The sequence below is a fragment of the Odontesthes bonariensis genome, chromosome 16, assembly GCF_027942865.1.
Source record: "Odontesthes bonariensis isolate fOdoBon6 chromosome 16, fOdoBon6.hap1, whole genome shotgun sequence".
NCBI classification, from domain to species: Eukaryota; Metazoa; Chordata; class Actinopteri; order Atheriniformes; family Atherinopsidae; genus Odontesthes; species Odontesthes bonariensis.
Genome location: NC_134521.1, coordinates 28,116,054 through 28,137,356, shown reverse-complemented (window position 1 = coordinate 28,137,356; position 21,303 = coordinate 28,116,054). Strand labels below are relative to the sequence as shown.

The window sequence follows — 21,303 nt, the reverse complement described above, 5'->3', positions numbered from 1 at the left end:
ACTCATCATAAATATATTATACTCACATATAATCTGTTTTTATGCAACTATAAATAACCCTTGCAAACCGGAAGTACTACGAGTACCGTGTTGATTTAGTATGATATTACATGGTGCGGCTCTAAAAGTATCTGAAGTAAATTTATTTAATTTTTCTTTGTATTGATCATCGAGATCACGTGTAATTACTAATTTGGCTGTACTTGATATTTGATATATTTAGTAGATGTCTGTTTTTCCAACCCTACTTTGCAAAACGGAAGAAGCTCAAAACCACATTTCGACAATAACAGTTAGAATATCTAACATATACCAACATCTTGACTTTTTTCAAACCTCAATCATATAGATTCAATTCAATTCAAAAATACTTTATTTATCCCAGAGGGAAATTAAATGTTGAAGTAACTCAATTAAATCAAGGAATTATTATAGATGCTGATGGCTGTGGGCAGGAATGATTTCCTGTAGCGGTCCGTTTTGCATCCAAACTGAAGAAGCCTTTGACTGAAGAGACTCTGTTTTCCGATAACAGTCTCATGGAGAGGATGTTCAGGGTTGTCCATAATTCTCTTGATTTTATGCAAAATCCTTCTTTGCATTATTGTCTCCAGAGGTTCCACAGTCGTCCCCAGAACAGAACCAGCCTTCCTTATCAGGTTGTTGAGTCTTTTTAGGTCCCTGGTTCTGATGTTGCTGCCCCAACAGATGACGCAAGAGGAAATGACGCTCTCAACAACAGACTTGTAGAAGATCTGCAACATCTTGCTGCAAACCTTGAAGGACCTTAGCTTCCTCAAGAAGTACAGTCTGCTCTGTCCTTTCTTGTAGATGGCTTCACTGTTGTGTCTCCAGTCCAGTCTGTTGTCCAGATGAACACCAAGGTATTTATATTCCTCCACCACCTCCACTTCTTCTCCCATGATGGAAACAGGGTTTGATCTGACCCTGTTTCTCCTGAAATCTACAATCATCTCCTTTGTTTTGTTAACATTCAAGATGAGATGATTGTTCCCACACCATGCCACAAAGCGGTCCACCAGCTCTCTGTACACAGCTTCTTGTCCATCTCTGATACACCCGACTACTGCAGAGTCATCTGAATATTTCTGTAGATGACAGGAGTCTGACTTGTTCTGGAAGTCTGAAGTGTACAGAGTGAAAAGGAATGGTGAGAGTACAGTCCCCTGTGGTGCTCCTGTGCTGCTGATCACCTGGTTAGACACACAATTCTTCAGTCTGACAAACTGTGGTCTGTTTGTCAGGTAGTCATTAATCCAGGTGATTGTTGAGGCCTCCACCTGAGTCTTCTGGAGTTTCAGACGAAGCAGATCAGGCTGGATTGTTTTAAATGCACTGGAGAAATCAAAGAACATGATCCTCACAGTGCTGCCTGCTTTGTCCAGATGACAGTGGGTTTGTTGAAGCAGGTGTATGATAGCGTCTTCAACTCCAACTCCATGGCGATAAGCAAACTACAGGTGGGTCAACAGGAGTCTCTCCAGGACCTTCATGATGTGGGATGTCAGGGCAACAGGTCTGTAGTCATTGATATCTGAAGGATGAGTTTTCTTTGGTACCGGAACCAGACAGGATGTCTTCCACAACAGTGGTACCTTCTCTTGGGTCAAGCTAAGGTTGAAAAGGTGTTGCAGAATCCCACAGAGCTGCTCTGCACAGGCCTTCAGGACTCGGGGGCTGACACCATCTGGACCTGCAGCCTTGTTCCGGTTCAGTCTCTCCAACTGCCTCTTCACCTGACTTCTAGAAACAGAAAAGTGGGAGGGGGAGGCAAAGGGGACAGCAGCATCTCCTGATTTGGTTGAAGACAAACTAGTGGAAGCAGAAGAATCCATGACTGAGGTGGAGGTGGAGATGTTACAGGAAAGCTGTGGGTCAGAGGAGAGTGGGATGTCTCTTTGGCTGGGAACAGGAGGGGAGGATGGTGAGCTTGTTCCTGAACTGAACCTGTTGAAGAATGTGTTCATGAAGATGAAGTATAATTACTAATTCGGCTGCACTAGATATTTGATATATTCAATATATATATGTTTTTAAAACCCTACTTTGCAAACTGGGAAGAACTACAAATATGGCGCTAATTTGGATCAGATACATAGCACGGCGCAAATAATTGTAGTTTATTTTAAAAACGGGCGTATTTCTTATAATTAGAAGTGGTAAATACTAAATTGAGAGTACAAGGAGAGATTTAAAAGGACACATTTATGTCATCAGATTTTAAATATGCAATTGTGAAATTGGTGAAAATGATTTTTTACCATATTTGATAGCGCCCCCACTCGGTGGCCATATCCATATGGGTATAGTCACATAGCTGAAGTCAAGAGCTCTCTATAACAGTTGGTTCCATATCTGTAGCCTCTTCTGTTAATGATTAACAAGCCTTCGAAATTGCACTGAGGTCAACGTTCAGAGGTCAATATATCAAGGCAGGACTTATTTATAATCTTCACACTGACATATGTTACCAGGTCAAGGTCTTTTCAAAAATGTCTTTAATTTTGTCCTACAACAAAGTGTAATTTTCACCTGTGTTTGGTGTTAGCCCCTTTCAGGCGTGGTTTCTAAGACCATTTGATTGTCCAGCCTGGATGAAATCAAGTCTGGATTATTTTTTTCATTTTTGGTCAGAAAGAACCTTCAAGGTATTGATGATTTTCCTAATCATGTTCATAATTTTGGATTTGGGTTACTGTAGACTTTATTTTACTCATAGGTGGATGACAATGGGCCCGCATGGGTTTGTCAACATCCCATACCCCCACGGCAGGGCACTCACTTCACAAAAATGATAAATAATAACAATAAAGATCATTCTTCAACAGGTAGCCCTCTCAGCACCTCAATTATCCTACCCTGCCCCGCCATACATCTTCTGTAAAGACAGACATATGTGTGTATGTTATTTGTCTGCTATATTCACTAGTATAATACTACTACTCTTTCATCCCTATATTAATCAGCCCAACTTCTTCCATCAAATCAGATACACATATAACCAAATAGACATATGCATGTTTATGTCGGCATACATACATATAAATAGGAGTCATGTTTTTTTGGTAAGTAGCTCTTTAAGCAGCTCGGAGTGGTTGCCAGGTTCGCTAGTACCTGCGTTTTTTACGCATTACGTGACCAGTCCGCCCATATTGGGTGAACAATCACACTGCTACATTAGCCACCAGGCAAGCTAAACATAAAAGATGAGATCTGGCAACCTGATTTAAAAACGCAGCAGGACTGATGTGTGCTGATAACGTCTATTGAATAGACTGATAACAGTCAAATAGGGTGCATAGATATACTTTTATTATTATCTATGATTAAAAAAATTATCTTTTGCTTTTTGTGAATACATATTCCAAAAAATGTAAAATGAATAGAGTAAAGCATATTAGAATGCATACACAACAGAAGTTCTGTTGTGTCATATGTAACTACACACAATAGAATCGTTGTTCCTGTCGATTGTCCTGGTCGGGTTGCCGTGCCTCAGCAACTGGCGCATGCGCCACGCAGATATAGTGTGGCTATATAAAAAAAATATATATATATATATATATATATATATATATATATATATATATATATATATATATATATATATATATATATATATATATATATATTTCTTTATTCTTTTTATTTTACAGAAATGACGGGGAATGTCGGTGCAGGTCGGTGATGTTGAGATAGCAGCGTCCATAGCTACCACCTTAACAACGGTAGAAAACGTGATATCCTTACGTTTTTTCAAGGAGATACCAAAATCTTCGGTGAAACTAATAAACGAAAGATCGTCTACATTCTCTGAACGAAGATTCTGAAAATATTATGCATAGTTCTCGCTAGAAATGCCATCGAAATGCATACAAATGCAGATGCTTTCTTAAAATATTATGTTTTTCACAGAAAAAAGGTTGACAGTCGGCCATTTTCCTTTTTAGCTGAGGGAAACTTGATAGTCACGTGACCTGGTTGCGAAGCAATGTAAATGAATAGGCCAAATAAAACGTGGTATTGTCACAATTTTTGGGGGCCAAATTGTGACAATACCACGTTTTCCCTTGTGGACCAATGTAGCTATTACATGTTTTTCTGTGAGACTGGGTTGTGTGTGCTCAAAGAAGGGCCCTATCTGTGCTTCAGTCTATCATTAGTAAATCTGTGCTGGTGGCATGCGTTCTGTTGTTCTCCAACAGTGAAGAATAGGTGCCCATTCTTGCTCCAAAGATCTTTTTGCATCTTTTTGTAAAATATCGAAGTGTAAGTTTGCATCAAGTTTGCAGTTTTACCGCCAAATGCCCAATAAAGCTGCTCTCATTCACATATTTTTCTGTTTCTATTGTCAGGCCGCTAAACATTTCAGAAATGGTTATAAATCAGGCCATTAGGACTATTTTAACTGGCAGTGACTTACACCAGACTGACGTTCTGCTCTAATTAAGTCCTGATTTTACCACGTCAGCGTCATCTGACAAAGTCACCCTTCAAGTAACTTAAAGACACCATCTGTGCAGTGAATTCAGTTGTTTTTACACGATGCACGATGATCTCCCACAGAGAAAGATAGAAGCTGCAAAATATCTTGGATGTTTTCTTAGTCAAAGCGTCCAACATACATCAAACGTTCAAAAATTGAGAGTTCCACAACAACAACCAAAAAAGAAGGCCCCCATCCGCAACAATTTTAGGAAAGAAAGTTTTCCTCAGGATCCCGTGTGGACACTCAGCCTTCACAGCTATGGCGGTCCCATGCTGTTGACATGCACAGTTACAGGCATGTAAAACATAACAGCTGTTGAGGCTCCACTAAGTGAAGGTGGGGGTCTGGAGGCTTTGTTGGAAAATCAGTGACAGGTTTAATCAAAGACATTAAGGTAGAGAAAGCCAAACAATGAAGTGCATGCAGTGCAAGTTTTGACATTCCAGGAGTGTTATACCTGCACATGATGTAGGCTGAGGTACCAGAATCTGCATCAGGACAGGAACAAGCAGAATTTATGCATTCCTAATGTGCTACAAGTTTCCAAAAGCTGCAAGCTGATTTTCAGTGGAAGATCAAGAAAGTTCTACTGCATTAGTTTCCTCAGCTTTCCAGTTTTAGGTGAATAGATTTTTCTTCAGGCGAGCATTTTCTGCATTTTTCCAATCTATAGTTATCTGGGTTTAGCTTCATTTTAAACACACAGTCATCTGAATGATGTTGAACTTCTCGTTTAGGTCTTGAAAGCCAGAAAGCAGGAAAGCAGCAGACGATTGGTGCAAAGTTTGGCTTCTTCGTAGGTCAAAGTCTTTGTGATTTTTCCCGACTGACACTTTAGTTGACAAAGATATATAGAAGGGGCTTAGGAGCACAGAGGAAATGCTGAGTTATTCAAGATATAAGATATACAAGATGTAGGGTATTAAACTACTGTCAACATGATTAAAATTGTTGGGTGAACCTGCGTGATTTGATTTACTGCTTTGAGTGAACTAAAGGACATTACACCATTTCCTTTTAGGACCTATTGGATGGCGTGGAGCTGAGAACGCGGCGTTCCTCCGGCTCCGCCTTCACTGACTCTCCTACCCGCAGTCGTCACGGAGGATCCCCCCTGCATTATTATCTTCCTGGTAACGTGCACAAATATATACGGCCAAATTGGAAATATGAACTGTACGAGCTCTTTGAGCAGGTGGAGCGTGTCATGTCATCCCTCAGTCACGGACACGTCAGCTCACAGAGTTGTAACTCATCAGGTTATCAGTCGGTGTGTCTGTCTGTCTTTCTGTTCGGGGACGTGGGCCATTCATGCTTTGGTTTCTCTCACTGTGCTTGCCTGGGCTGACTGCAGGCATTGAAAGTGGCAGGAGCATACCCTATTACAGTCAGCCTGAGCCCAGGTGTACTACACCCACCACCTCCACCTTCCAAGGCCCCAGGCATTTCCATGTGCCAGGTAGGCCATCACAAATAACCCCGACCCCTCACCCGTTTACTAACACGAATAAACCCCTTGTAAGTTCAAACCACAGCTGAAAATATTTGAAATAGCTTCTTTAACACGTGGATCATGGCAGCTGATTGGGGTTCTACATCAGATGGAGTTCTGACCAATATTAGATTTGTGGGGCCATTACCAATTTGGAGCAGAAAATTTGAACGCTGACACATCAACAATTTCTGTAATGTGTTAAATTATTGTGAGTCGCATTTTATTACCTTTATTATGCATTTCACAAATTAGAGAACAACCTACTGTGGAGACAGCATTTGACTTCACACCACCATCTGCTGAAGTCTAAGTATAATTGGAAGTATTGACAAATCTCCTTTTTCATTTAAGTCCGACCAACTTTTTTTGCATGATACTTTGCAAATAAAAACATTTTAAGTTTGACACGTTTGCAAACAAAGCTGAGAACCCACTCTTTAGTCTTAACATTCATATGAACTTAGCGATATTTTCTGTCTCCTCCAGTCAATCACATCTGTGGTGACACTTGATCATCTGAAGTTCTCATACGACCTCATTTAACAACTACTGCGGACTCTTTTCTTATTCAACTGTCCACACCCCCTCCATTTGATCACTTTACTGCCCACTTTCCTCCTGAATGTTTCCCATCCTAGTTCCTTTCACTTTAAAAGGCTTCATGTTTTAACTGTGTGTTTGATTTCTCTCCATCATTCCCTCCGCCTGCCTACGGTCCGTTTCTCAGTGCAGGTTTCTTCTCGCTGTTTCTTTTTTTCTTCTTCTGGGAGTCTGTTTTTCTTTGCCAGCTCTGCTCCTCTCATGCTTTTTGAGAGTGAGCAAAATGTATTTGGCGCAGGCTTTTATCCAAAGTGCCTCACCACAAGGGCATACAGATTTAGCAAAGATGGCCCACTGGGAATCAAGCCTCCAACTAAGTAGGATTGGTGGCACTCTTCCTTCCATCAAGAGGAAATATATATATATATATATATATATGTATATATTTTATTTAATTTTTTACGGAAGGACATAAGCTTTTTTAAATTTTCTGTGACATATGGCTGTGGTGCTTTCAACCGATCAACATGAATGGCTGTACAAAATCCAGCAAATGAGTGCTACATGGGCCATTCTTGTCATTTGTAAGTTTCTCCCTCTTCATGTTATCCAGCCTCTCCTTGTCCTCCACCCTTGAGCAGCTCTCTCCCCTCCTCTTCGTTCCTGTGCCATCTGCCTCTCTTCTTTGTATAATGCCTGTGAAGCTGTATTAATCAGCCTCTCTGGATGTCAGTCAGGTTGTCTGGATGCACAGCACCACCTCCGCTACAGCAGTTTATTACTTGTGCTGTCAGCTTTATGGCTCTGAAGGCTGTTAATGCATACAGCTAATTTGGTGGGATTGAATGAATGAGGAGCTCCAGATTAGTCTCCTCCTCCTCTCCTATGAAACTGTCTTTTGCTCTGTGCCACTAACCATAGTTTTGCTTCTGTTTGCAGCCTCTGAGGAAACAAACATATACAGGAAACCTCCCATCTATAAGAGACAAGGTTCGTCAGTTCCTTGTAATATTTGTTATGCTTTCCACATGTTCAGCCAGTGGATTCATAATTACATCCTAGTTCATTATTTGCAAAATAGATCAGTTTGACTAACTTAGTGAAACATCTATGGAAAAGATGTCAGCTGAATGTCTTTTTCATCTTCAAAAAAGCCTGCTGCTTTTGTTGGTTTTTAATCCCACACTTCAAATTTTCTCCAAAGGGAAGTAATCAGTAAAAGCCTTGTTGTCTGAAAGCCTGCACAGACTAGATTCAGAAGCAATTTGTCTTCAGCCAAGTTGCGTACAAATAGACTTGATAATTTGAGTGGAAGATCAGTTTTCAGAACTCCTCTCAAATTCAGTGCTTCATTTCTGTGTTTTCCATCCAGCGTATTGAGCAAGTGGTCATCGCAGAAACAAGCTCTCAACTTTGTGTTGGGTGGCTTCCTCTCTTTATTTTTATTCTAAAAGAAATATTTTGGGGGTTTCTGAATAAAGATCCGATAAACAGTATGAAAACCATAAAAGATAAAAAACTGTTGGGAAAGCTACTCAGTTTCATGCACCACGAATGTAAAACGTCTCTTGTAAAAGAGATTCCAAAATGAGATTTTAAATGGCAAAAGTGAGAGTTCTGCATCAGAATCAGTATATAAGAGGTTTAAATGTTGGATATACTCATTATTATTACACAATAATACAATGACTATAAGGTGTTTTGGTTTGCCTAAACCAAATTAAAAGAGGAGGATGTGAAGTTTAATAGTTGTTGCCACATCAAAAATTAGATTACAGATTCAGCTGATGATTAAAGAGATGAAGTAAAGCTGAGAGAAGCAGTGCCAACTATTGAGTGCGTAGGTTATCCATCATTGCAGAGGAAGCAGGTCCCACAGAGTTACAGTTCCTTGAAAATACCTCTGTGTCATTTACACTGTGCTACAAAATGCTGACAAACATCTCTCCTCAGTCTGACCAGGCCATGTGAAATCTGTTCATTTTTAAATCTACAGTATGAATCATGTCACACAGCAGTTTTCATATGATGATAAAATACCATAATGAGCTAAATATACCATATTTGACTACCATAATGTATGTAATGTTTCTTGTTCTTTTTTAAAGTAGGGTTGTGTGTTAAATACTTCTGGGTAGTCAGTATCTAACCTGCAATGGACGGTGGTCTGAGGGCTCTTGATCAGTGAGCTAAAGCTTAAAGTTTGTCAGAAAACAGACGAGTAAACTTTTCCATCTAAAGCAACTCAAACCTAAAAACATTTCATAGTGAAAGCTGAATTGTGGAGTTTTACACCTTCACATCCTATTTACGGTTACTTTCTTTGTCACGACACCCTCTCAGAAGGAATGTCCACGTCCAACACGATCCACTTTCTATATAACCAGCAGAGTGTTTGCCTGGATCACTATGACATTTCTGAGGTTTGAGTTTTCAGATGCAGAGAATTTGCTTTTCTGCTGTCCCTGTTCTGAGCAGCAATTAACTTGGAATACTTATCTGGACTCCTGCCTGATTCTCTAAACCAAGAGCACGCTGCCCACTATCTCCTGCAGGTGTGAGACTGACCACTCATTAAATACCTCACACTTCAAATAAAAGGAAAACCCCTTTAAGTAGCTGTGTGGTTATAATGGGAGAAGAGAGACACAGAAGAGCCATTTTGATGATTGATTCAGCGTTTACTGAATGCTTGAATCCAGGTACTTTTGAACGGTCTAACACTGAAAGGCGATATTGATGCATGCACTTCTTAAGTTGATTCATGATCTTTGCTACATCTCACCATCTCTTCCTCTTTGAACTTTCCCAGCACTCATTAGAGACTGTCTAAGAAAAGCCAAATTGCCCCAAAATTGCTCTCTTTTCATCCACACAAGCAAGCTTGCAAACCCATCTCTCGCTACAACATTTACAATATTTACAGCCAAGTCCTATCACAAAATATGTAACAGTTACAGTGGTAACAGTGGCTAAAAATGTGGGATGGTAACCCCCCCCCCCCCATAATGCTCAGGGGCATGTTAAGCTATGTGAACCACACTGAAAAAAAACCGGGGTTAAACCTAAGGTTACAGTCATCCGTCTTGTTTCTCTTGTGCTCAGTCACTAATAAACAAAAAAAGGTTTCATACTTTAATTGACCAGAAGAACATTTAGAGATAAATCAATGAACAAAAGAGAACTTTATTAACATCCTTCAACAAAACATCAGGTTTACTTTTTAAGTTGTTCTTTTGAGCCTGGAAATCATCCTGAAATCTTTAGATAAAAAAGTTTTACCCTCGTAAGCTAAGAATTGAGGATCTGTCTTTGACGAGAATCCAAATGAGCTCTTTTCTTTCTTTGATTATCTTTCCATCAGATATAACTGCCTCACCATCAGCGAATAAGAGCAAGACCAATGAGAATTGCATCCATTCCAGCCGCCTGTCTACCTCTAATTGTAACAACCTTTATCACACAGACTCCAACTACTATCCCTACAGTGGCTCCCCAAAAGGTAAAGCCCCCTCAGTTTAACATTTTTCACACTAATGCAACACAATATATATCCCACGTGCTTTACCTAAGAGTACCTGCGGGGCTGAATGGCAGCTTTTGAAAGTGAACTTCTGAATGCAATGTTCACCTCCCTCTTCTTCTTATTTGCCCTCTTTTACCCCTCATTTCCTCTTACTTCCTCCATCTGTCTAGTCTCCAGAGTGAGGAGGTTTTCATCTGGAGGAGACGAGGATGGATGGAATCATAATATAAACAGGGTAAGAGAGGAGGATATTCTCCCACTTCTCCCTTTTTATTATGTAAGTGAGTGTTAATATTTAATGATCCAGTTAATTAAATGCTTCATTCCAACCTCACCCACTGGACATCACATGAAGTGATGCTCCTGTGCTTCTTATTTCCTTTTTCACCTGACATTCTGCTTTTAAAACAACAGCCATCACGTTTCCCTCTCATCCTGTCTTATTCCATCATCATCTATCATTTTTACCCACCCAACTCTTATTGCTCCATCCATCTCCTGCACCTCTTTTTCCCGATCTCTTTAAGCACATTTCTTTGTGCCTCCCCTCTGATTATCTTCCCCTCTCTCCAAGCAGGGAATTGGCAGAATGATCCTGAAGGAGGAGATGAAGGCCCGATCAGGTGGTCACAGCAATGACCAGTGGGGCAGCAGACGCAGTTCCCAGTGTAACAGCAAGGAGGCGCTGAACAATCTGGAATATAGCTCCCTTAATGGCTGTAAGTTTATTGAGTTTGATTTTCTTACTTTTTTTAATGTTTGTAAGATTTTGGTTCCTCATCTGCCAAATACCAAGACAGATGTATGTGCCCAGAGGAATCATCAGTTTGTCCGTCTCAGGCTCAGTGAAGAGGTAAAAACGTGCAGATTCATATCACTTTATTAGAAACTGAAAAGGCTTTGATGAAAGATGTGCTCACCATGTTCCTTTGTACTGTGGTTTACCTGATTTATCTCAATATCTGTGACACTTAGCTTGTTTTTTACTCTTCTACTTTGAAAGACCCTCGACTACAAGATTAGTGCTTTGAAATAAGTCTCAGTCAGACCAAGTACAGCAAAGATCAAATCACCAGGACTGTTTTTAAGGTCAAAGCGTTGGAATGATAATAAAAAGTTGGATGTTTCTCTTCTCAGTCAAGTCTGAAATATCTCAGTAAATCTTGAACTGACATTTTGCACAAAAAAAATCATGATTCCCAGAAGATGAATCCTACTAACAAAGGTTCCTCTGACTTATATTATGGCAGAAGTAATGTTGTTTCTTTTCAGTTATTCAGATGATTGTACCTTTGCTCGGTGATACTGTGATGGTGACCTCATGGTTTCAAGTTAAATCTGTGACAGTTTAAATGCAGAATAACTCCACAGACAGGCTGGTGGAAAAAACAATTAACTTTATTCTTAAAAGAAACTTAAGGTGCCGCTGACAGGAACAAAGTAAACTCTGACCACAGCAGGACACAACCAAAGCTACCACAATGATCCCGCAACAAACAAATGAAACCAAGGAGCTGATACGCTGAGGTTAGGAATGACGTAATGCAAAAGCAGGTGTGGCAGTCTGAAAAAGAAACCTGGTGTGACTGAAGAGCAGGGAGCAAACCAAAGGGGAGCCAACAGCGGGGGCAAGAACTACTAAATAACACGGGAGGTAAAGTGAAACACAGTCCAAGTTAGGCCAGGAGCTACCCAGAAAAGCAAGAGCAAAAAACATTATACAGCCACACTGAATCTACCTGGAAGATATAAACTGAACATGGCATGAATCCAAGAAACCAAAAGACAAACTACAAAATCCGTAGATCATGGCAAAATGTCCCAACGAGTATTGGACTGGTTCCTATGATTCTTGGTGCAGAGATGAATGTTTCTCTTGGGATGACCTCTAGCTTTTGATGACTATATTTTTGTCCTTCTAACACCTGCAACAGGACAAATTTTTACATTTTCTAATACATCCATTTATGATGAGGTCTGTAAAAACTCTAAAACGGTGAACATGATTTTAAACTTGATAAATATGTCGGCTTTGCCCAGTAGTCACAGAAAATGTTGCCATTTTTCACATTTCTATAAAACACAGAAGGTTTGTAGAAATATTCAGTGTTTCTCAGCCAAAAGAGTGAGGGCTCACACTCACTTCATCCGCTGACTTTCCTTAACAACATCGTACTCATGCCAAAACCTAAAAAGACTTCACTTACAGAAAGGAAAAATGCTCTCACATCGGTATCAAATCCAGGACTACAAATTAGGTCATGTTTGCTAATTGATCAAACCAACTGACTTATGTGGTTTCCAGAAAAATAGGAAGCGACTTGAAAAAAGCTGAGAATCCATGTTTTCTTAAGAGCTAGCTTCAAAAGGCAGCTAGCTAGCATCCCTTTAAACCTGAATTTTGCCTCTGCCTGTTGTGGTGACAAGGTAATGAACATAATGTTAAGTTTATATCACCTGTAAACAATGCCTTTCAAGGTTATGTTAAAGTTGGAACCAAGCTTTTGGTTAGTGTGATGGTGATAAGCTGTGATGACTGAAGGTCAGATGTCAGTAAATGAACATAGTCACATCTTTGGCAGGAAGAATGTGTGGGTTTCGTAATGCTGACCAAGCATCGTTGGAGGGAGTTTTCTGTATCAACTCCTACATTGATCTAATTTCTCATTGCCTTCAGCAGCCATAAGGGGGAGACTAAGATGGAGAGACTCACAGAGGAGAAAGAAAGGATAGTGAGTTTGTTGTAGGTGGAGGCCAGATGGGAATAAAAGAAGAAGGGTGTTATTACAAAGAAGACAGAGTGGGCAGGCTATGATAGAAAGTGAATTAGATGTTAGGATGAGAGAGGGAATTAGAAGCTAAGGCAATTTGAGAAGACTCAGAGAAGATGAGGCCTGGAGGTAAATCAGGGTCAGAGAGTCACAAAGAGAGCGATGTGCATAATCATTATGGCTTTTACGATGTCTGCTGGTAAAATACTACTTAGAAAAATCCTATCTGGTGTGCACTCAAATATCCCTTAGAGAAAGTAAGAGGCGGGGTTATTGTTCTTTGGTAACAGTTATTTCTGTTTGCCTAGAATAAAAATACCAGTTCAATAATGAATTTATGACCACGAGGCGGCCCTCTGGAGTCTAAACCAGGTGCTAAAGTTTCTGTTCGGGCAAATTCATGTTTCACTTAAATGGCTGCAGTCCATTTTTGGACCTTGTTAAGAGGTCCAGAGGTTAGATATCAAGTCTGTTGATGCCAGAAGTCTGTTGGCTTTTGCTCAGTTAGTAGTTGTTCCTGCAAAGTTCACATTAGAGGTTTGATTTCTTGTGTCCTGAAGAATCCAGCACACCATTTTCAACATGTCCCCAGTGGATATACATTATTTGCTTTGTGTTTGAGCTACTCCTAATATACTCGGGCCTTTACTGAACGGTTTAGTGCTAATGGAGCAAAAAGTCATCTCACTTTCTGGCGCATGTTACATGCCTACAATAAGATCAAATCAAAAAAGGCTGAGGAGCGTTTCCCTATCTTGTGCCTGGGTTCCAGCACTTATGCAATGCGTGTGAATAAAAAATATTGGTGAAATCTCTAGATGCAGCACAGGCCATTAAACTTACAAAATGCAGTGTGTGGGTGCCAAATGCGTATGCATTTTTAACATGAAAGTTGTAAGTATAAACCCAGCTGATGCTGCACGGTGGGTGTTTCATATTTTATATGTCGTGTAGGTCTTGCTGGTGATTATGGCTGCATGTTGACGCTGTGAGGGACATATCCACACACAGCTGATGTTTTATAGATGTCTCACAGCAGCTGGATTTATTATGTCCCCTCCAATGAAAACTTTTACTGTGTGGTAGTTTTATTAACACCACGGAACCAGTCGCACACGCTGTTCATGTTTATACAGCAACAGAGACTGATATACAGTTCACCATATGCAGAAATGGAAGAGCATTAAAAAATGTGTTGAACGATATTTAAAACATGTCATCTGCCAGCTGCAGAAGTATTGTGTTTTACAGAACCGGTGGAAAGACACCTGCACATACCTCCTGTTGTAAAGGAGCCTGCAGCTATATTTGTTCTTGTAATCCATCCATCACTTGAAAAATACATTTGAAGAATTTTATTTTTAAGATTAGTATTTTTATGATACCAGGTGTTTGAGTGAATCAAAGTGAGGGTTATATTCCTACTCAACACTTCTCTTTGTGTTTTAATCTTACTTGTAAAGCATGACGGGTGGTATATTTGAAGCTGTGAACAACAGATCCGTTGAGCTGTACATTGAACAGTGGATGTTAAGTATTCCTAGTTGCCTAATTTGTTTAAATGTTGCTTCTAATTAGATTCTATGAATCTCAGGATGCCTTATTTGGTAAATGGAGGATGCTATCGATGGAAACATTTAATCCTGAAGTTTTTCTTTAGTCATTTTAGGACCATAAAGCGAGTTCAATCGTGTGTCTCTCTGTCCTCAGCTCCCAGGTCCTTCTACGGTGCAGACAACGGTGAGTGTTCCATCGATGTGTTTGATCCCTGCGGGTAGCACCCCTTATCGCCTTCATCCTGTCGGTTCTGCTGTGACAGCAGCAGCGCTTAAAGTGGGAGATAATTATCAACTCACACTTGGATACACAAATCTATCTTGTGGGTTACAGGTGGGAGGATGAACGGCGCTGTAGTTAAAGCCTGTATTTATCGTATCTTTGAAAAAAAAGCAGCACTGATAGAGAGTTCACTGACTTGAAACCCTCAGCCATCTGCTTCATAACATTCCAGTAACTGTATCATTTTAGAAATGAACTCATTTTATGTGCTCATATTATCCTCTCTTGCCATCAGATCTTTGTGAATGGAAGCACTGTGCCACCCCTCTTACTTTAGCACCTCTTTTATTGCTGCGCTGAGGATTTTAGCCGTCTAACATCCCAACTCTGCTCCACATTTCTTTTGGAAAAATTGCCCTCTTGTGCTAATAAAACTATTTTGATGACTAAAAGTGCTGCAAATTGCACAAAAGCCTGAACTATGAGGTTTTTGATAGCAGTTGTAGTAATTACAGAGCAGAACTTGTACAGTAAAAACACTGATGAATGAGATGCTTAGGCCAGTGGTTTCCACATGGTTTTGCGTGGGGCACATTTTGATGAAACAGCCATATTTCTGAGACTAGCACCATGACTAATCATTTCTCACTGAACGAGAGAGTAGAAGATGACAAAGTCAATATAGTTCAGCATCTCGTGCAGCCTGCACAGTGGCTCTACACACCGGGCAGTATTTTGCTACATCATGTTGTTTCTCCCAGCTCTCTGACATCGCTGTGCTGTTCAATTCCTTCAAACACGAAAGTGAACAAGAGAGGGAGAGGCTGAGAGAAAAGATTAACAGAGCGAGTAAATGGAGAAGAAGGGGGAAAGGAGGATGGAAGAGGATTGTAGAGCAAATAACACAAAGAAGCGATGATGAAGCCTTGGAGCAAGAAACAAAAACAGTGAAGAATGAAAGTAGACAAGCTTCAGAGGACATGTGGAGCTCTGCTGTCCTCTGCTGCTGCTCCTGCTGCAGTGCACGCCACAAATACGTGCCCGGCAGAGGATGTTTGGATGCTGGGGTTTACCATCGGAAAGATATGAGTCTCTCAGGAAGATATCATTATTTAAGGCTGTGGCTTTGAGATAAGAAAAAAAAACAGCTGCTGCTTTGAATTTTTGCAGCCAGAGAATGTAGAGACTGTTCCCCTTGTGTAATACTCTGAGAAACTGGAGAACAAAGATGGATTACAGGCTTTTTTCTAATCTTTCACCGACATGTCAGTAAGATTCTGTTGAGCTGTGGTGAAGCTGTGCAGATGTTGGTGATACTGAGTGGCTCCCATGTCACGTGTGCATCTGAGCTTCAGCTCCTCCGAACAGAATGGATGAAAGGGAACTGTGACCAAGGTTTAGTGGATGATATATGTTTGAGAGGATTATATGAAAGCATTTCATCAGGAGTAATAAGGAGAAAAAGAAAGATTTTGTGAATGTAAAGAGATTTTTCCATGTTTCCCACCTGAAAACCCAAAACTTACTTTGAAGAAATTACAGCACATTTGTGTGGAGATTATAGAAATAACTGTGAGGTTGTGAGGTCTGCTCTCCTTCCTAGAAAGAAATTACATTTTTAAATACAAAAGCACCACAATAAACAGAGGCACCGGATCTGTTTATAATGTGAGTGTCTGTATTAATCTGTTTATGGACACGGTTTTGTTTCCTCTTCCAGATTCATGCATTGCCAAATCTGCCTCATTGCCAGGCTACGGCAGAAATGGATTAAACAGGGTAGGCAGTCTTGGTTTCTTATGTGTGTTCTTGTATTGCTTGTACGGTGGTCTCCCTTTTATGGACAGCGAGCAAGTCTCTAATTTCATTATGTTGCGGACTTAGGAGCTGAGATAAGGTAAAATGCCTTTAGGGTGAAGTTAGCAGTCGCAGGGATAAGCCTACCGGAACACTGAGGTGAGAATAGTTTCTTCTGAAGTGACTAAAGTAAGACACTACTCATTAGTAAATAAAGACACTATTTTCTTTCAGACAAATAAAAAGAAAACATTTAAAATACATTCTCAGATTTTTTTTTTTTTTTTTACACTTTTCCTATTAGACATTCATGGAAACCAGCACATGTTTATTGAGCTAGGACAGTATGTAGCTTCTGTTACCACCTGGGTTTTCAGGACATAAAGTAAAATAGAATAAATCTATCATTTAAAAGGTAATGTATGTTCAGTCATTTACTGGACACAGCATTAAAGAAAGCACAGTGAGTTTGCCACACCTTCACAGGTGCAACCAATGAAGCTAATTTGGACGCCAACAAACCACCCAAAGCCAATGGCCTTATTACTGCAAGGCCATTGGTTGTTTCACAAATCTTTCCTTTAGCAACACTTGAAAATGCTAAAAATTATATTTCTGCCATTTTTCAGAGGGTTTTTACACAGGGGTTTGTTCATATCTCGTTCAGTCCTGATATATATATATATATAGATATAAATATACATATAATTTTATCCTTAAAAGCATATGTTTTTTTCTGTATGTGGACAGTATCCTCCCTTTAAAAACATTTGACTCCAATATGACACCAAACTGAAACCAAACATTTTGAACATCACTTTTCCAATGTTCATATTCCTGTCCTGAAAAATGGAAATTACTGCATATTCTTGTGAGATATATATATATATTCTAAAACCAAAAGAGATGTGCAGAAATAGATAAATATGACCATTCTGCTGTGATACATGGCAAAGTCCTTCATTCACTGCTGAAACCTGAAAGTCATTTATATCAGATTGCTACACGAGGCCAAACGGGACAAGTGTTCAGATTGTGATGGATTTTTGGACAGAATAATTCCCAGATTTAAAGTTTCTGTCTATGAAGATAGAATATGTGCTTTCAGTCCCATGTTTTTCCAAACAGATTGTGTTGTGTTTTGGCAGCCTGGGAGTGCAGGTGCAGATTATTACCAGTATGACAGCAGCAATGCAGTCAATTGGCAGATCAGAGGTAAGCATGTTGAATACATTTAAGCTGTTCTCTTCTCTTAATGTAGCTCTCCTCTTGATCGATGCTATGATCTAAGATTATTTCTGAATAGATTAGGGATGTTACTAAATGCAGCAATCAGTCACCCTATCTTTTTATCTTCTTCTTTTCTTTCAGAATACAAGGTAAGATGCTGCTGGAAAATCTAGAGCAGTGTTCCTGAGTCTAGCGGGAGAGGTCTGGACCAATCTATAATAGATAAGAAAGATGTGTTCCTGTTTACACCGACTGCTGTGTGCATCTCGCTCTCTAACATCCACTCTACTCAGTGATAGAAGCTGACTGACTCACTTATCAAAGACACATACATTCATGAATGAACACTGACAAAGGGCGACTTTGTTATCTTTAGTGTGGTTTGTGTGAGCCACTCACTTTGTCTCTTTATGTCAAGATAAATCACAAAAACAATGCACATCGAATCAAAATGTGTTGTTGAATTGTGTGCTGTAACTTTTTAGCTTAAACTTAAACTTGAGTTTCTCACTAAGAGTCATTTTAAAGCGTGAGAAGTGCACATTAGAGTTGCATCAAGTACATTTACATCAATTCAGATTTGACACAACAGAAAATGGATCCAGACAATCAAAGTTAACCCGATTTCTAACTGTTGTGAATTTTGATTTGAAATAGGTGGGAACCAATAGCTTTTTTTATGTCTAGACTCAAAAACACTGAATAAAAGATTTATCATCTCCCCCTGTATCTCTCTATTAAGAAGAAAGGATAAAACCATGTCAGCATTGTACCCTCTGTAATCTTACGTTTTATTTGCTGGAAATGGAGACAGTTATTCTATTAATGAGGAAAATACATTTTACTGATAGGAAAGGCAGCATTTAATGTTGATACCCATCTGTATTGTTCACAGACAGACGAGTGTTAGTAATAGCTTCTTTTTCACCTTTAGATCTACCCATATGAAGCCCTGGTGGTGTCAGTCAGAGGGCAGCAGCGTCTCCCTGGCGACGTGGACAGAGCCAGACTAGAGGTAAACATCTACAGCATATATCACCATCCCCAAGTCTACTTACATTGCTGTTCTGGCTGAGCATATTGAAACATTTCAGCATAAAAAAAACACAGAAAGACAGAAAGCTTAATGTCCCACATGTGCCTCCTGAAAGCCATCTTTTGATTTTATTTTATTTTTTTTCATTTGTTAAAGAATAAACACGGAAATATCCCATTTAAGTGTTCATCTCCTTATGCCACGCACAGAATAAAAGGACAGACTAGATTTCACCTGTGCCTATTACCAAGTTGACTTAATTAAGGGTATGAATACTTTTCTAAGTCAGGCATTTCAGCGTGTTATTTTATCAAAAACTGGCAAAACACTTTGTCTTTGTAAATAGTTCTGAGCAGACTGATGAGGGTGAAAATTAATCGAATGAAACAAGATTAATCTGAAACTTAACCAAATGGGGGTTTTCTGAAAGGGTTTGAAAACTTGCTGTAAACTGAAACTGAAGCTAAAAGAGGGAATCCTCATCTTAGCATTGTGAAAGTTCACAGCACAACTTTCATTGCCTTTCATGCTGTTTTCCTTGTGTGGTAGAAAAAGTCATTTCTGGTTCATTCTGGGAGCCGTCTGATCTTTTTTTGGTCATGTTTTTTTTTCCAGACAGTGTGTGATTATGTCCTTTTGTAATCTGATCTTTGCTCTCACAGCGTCACCTCTCACCAGAAGAGTTTTACAGAGTCTTTGGCCTGTCCATGTCTGCCTTTGACCGTCTCGCTCAGTGGAAAAAGAACGAGCTGAAGAAACAGGTCCGACTTTTCTGAGAAAACTCCACAGAGCCGCCTGACAGAGCAGCTTCCAAGAACGTTTTCTGACCGCCAGAGTGTGTCAACCCCTTAGATGTCAGGAAAAGAAAACCACCGGCCTCGTGCTCTCGGCGTGCTTTAAATGGTGTGTGCCAAGGCTTCTTAAGCAATAGGTATGGAGTCGGCCAACTGGGCCAAAAGTGGAGAAGCTGGATGAGTGGAGGAAGGCTGGAGGGAGAGCAGAGAGCAGCACAGGGGCTGCAGGAGGAGTTGGCTGCTTCTGCCTCTCCTACCAGCAGATGGCAGAGTGTTGCAGACGGAGAGTTTGAGGAACCTGTATACCAAACTGATCTTATGTCATGCTTGGTGGGGGGGGGGGGGGGGGTTCCTGCCAAAGATAAGGGAGATTCATTTTGAAAGACACGGCCGTCACATACACGGAAACTAACTATTCAGAAGAACGCAGCGAGTGTCTCAGCATTAAGGTTTAAAATCCCTCACGTTGTGTTTTTATATCGTGCAAACACTGAAAACCAAATGTTTTCCTCTGCTTTTTAAAAAGAAACGTTTGATTTTAGGGTCAGTCACTCTGAAGCCATATCAGTGTTAAGACTTATTTTATAGGTACAGAGCAGAATATCCATTTCACTGACATGTGTTTTAAAATGTGAGAGGATGTAAATGAACCGCAACATGGCTTTGACCACAGATTTTAGTCTTTGGGGTTAATTACCTCACACTTTCACAGATTTTATTCAAGGAAAACAAGTGCACACCTACAGCTACAGTTGAGAAACAGCGCTTCATTTCAAACTCAGTCATGTTTGTGGAGTGGAGTGTGTATATTTGTACTTACAGAAATGGGGTAAAGTGGCATTTTGGTGGCTGTTTATTCAGAATCCTCTGAATAAAGAGAAGAATACTGATATGAATGAAGGAAAATATATTACAAGGCAATGGTGTGAAATGAGAGATGCAAAGTAATGATGAACTCAAGAAGAATGGAAGTAAAGAACAGATGGTTGTAAGTGATGAACTTCTGATGTGAAACACTGTCTGAACTGGACTGGGGGTGTTAGAAACAGGTGTGGATCATCATCATGGATGATGTAAAAAGGGAGATGATACTCCTTTTACTGAACAGCTACTGAAACTGCAGTGTGTTTCTGAATATCCACGTGTGTTTACAGGCTGCAACAAAAGATCACTTCTAACATATTAACTGTATGGAAGTGCAGACTAACTTATTCTTTATTCATTGGAGTTCATATTTGTCATCTACGGGGTCATATCTGTCACTGCAACTTTTAAATAAATGACTCGATAATTTATTATTGTTGTCGCTATTATTTTTCCCTGAACCTTGAAACCTTATTAAGATGAATGTGACTGTGAACAGGTTTTTCTGTGTGTTTTGAATTAGGAGTGACTGGATTCATGAAGTATGAAATGTACCAGCGATGTTTTGTCTTGCTCATTTTTGTCAAATGCAACGCAATATAAATTAATCAAGAGCTAATCTCTAGTTTATGTTCACATGCTCATCGTTTATCTCCCCACATTAAACACAAAGATTCCTGCTCGGGAGGTTAGAGCTGCATCTTTTTCTTTGAAAATAATCAAATCCATCCATCATCTGCCGTCGGGTCGTGGGGGCAGCAGCTTGAGCAGAGAAGCCCCCACGACCCTGTACAGGTCCCCAGCTCCTCCGGGGGGGACTCCAGGGTGTTCCCAGGTCAGCCGAGAGAAGTTGTCTAAACAGCAGCAACGCAGGACGTTGGAGGGACTAATCGTTTCATCTCAACACCAATTATAACACCATGATTGATCCAGGTCCTCAACAGAAAAAATGGAAACATTT

The 21,303-nt window shown here is 40.0% G+C and overlaps 1 protein-coding gene across 4 annotated transcripts in view; it reads left to right on the top strand.

The window, feature by feature from the left end:
- LOC142401421 (actin-binding LIM protein 3-like) overlaps window positions 1-19,824 on the top strand; it is a 56,861-nt gene extending 37,037 nt beyond the window's left edge. The window contains exons 12-24 of one of the 4 annotated variants that reach the window (XM_075486833.1): window positions 5,532-5,643; window positions 5,865-5,969; window positions 7,485-7,535; window positions 9,910-10,047; window positions 10,242-10,306; window positions 10,649-10,790; window positions 14,553-14,582; window positions 16,342-16,400; window positions 16,473-16,475; window positions 17,567-17,633; window positions 17,790-17,797; window positions 18,583-18,663; window positions 19,347-19,824. In XM_075486833.1, coding sequence (XP_075342948.1) covers window positions 5,532-5,643; window positions 5,865-5,969; window positions 7,485-7,535; window positions 9,910-10,047; window positions 10,242-10,306; window positions 10,649-10,790; window positions 14,553-14,582; window positions 16,342-16,400; window positions 16,473-16,475; window positions 17,567-17,633; window positions 17,790-17,797; window positions 18,583-18,663; window positions 19,347-19,460 — 975 coding nt within the window. In that variant the 3' untranslated portion in view covers window positions 19,461-19,824. Of the gene's footprint in view, window positions 1-5,531; window positions 5,644-5,864; window positions 5,970-7,484; window positions 7,536-9,909; window positions 10,048-10,241; window positions 10,307-10,648; window positions 10,791-14,552; window positions 14,583-16,341; window positions 17,530-17,566; window positions 18,664-19,346 lie in introns of those variants that run through there. The other 3 variants (XM_075486831.1, XM_075486832.1, XM_075486830.1) reach the window with 3 other exon arrangements.
- The last annotated feature ends 1,479 nt before the right edge of the window (window positions 19,825-21,303 follow it).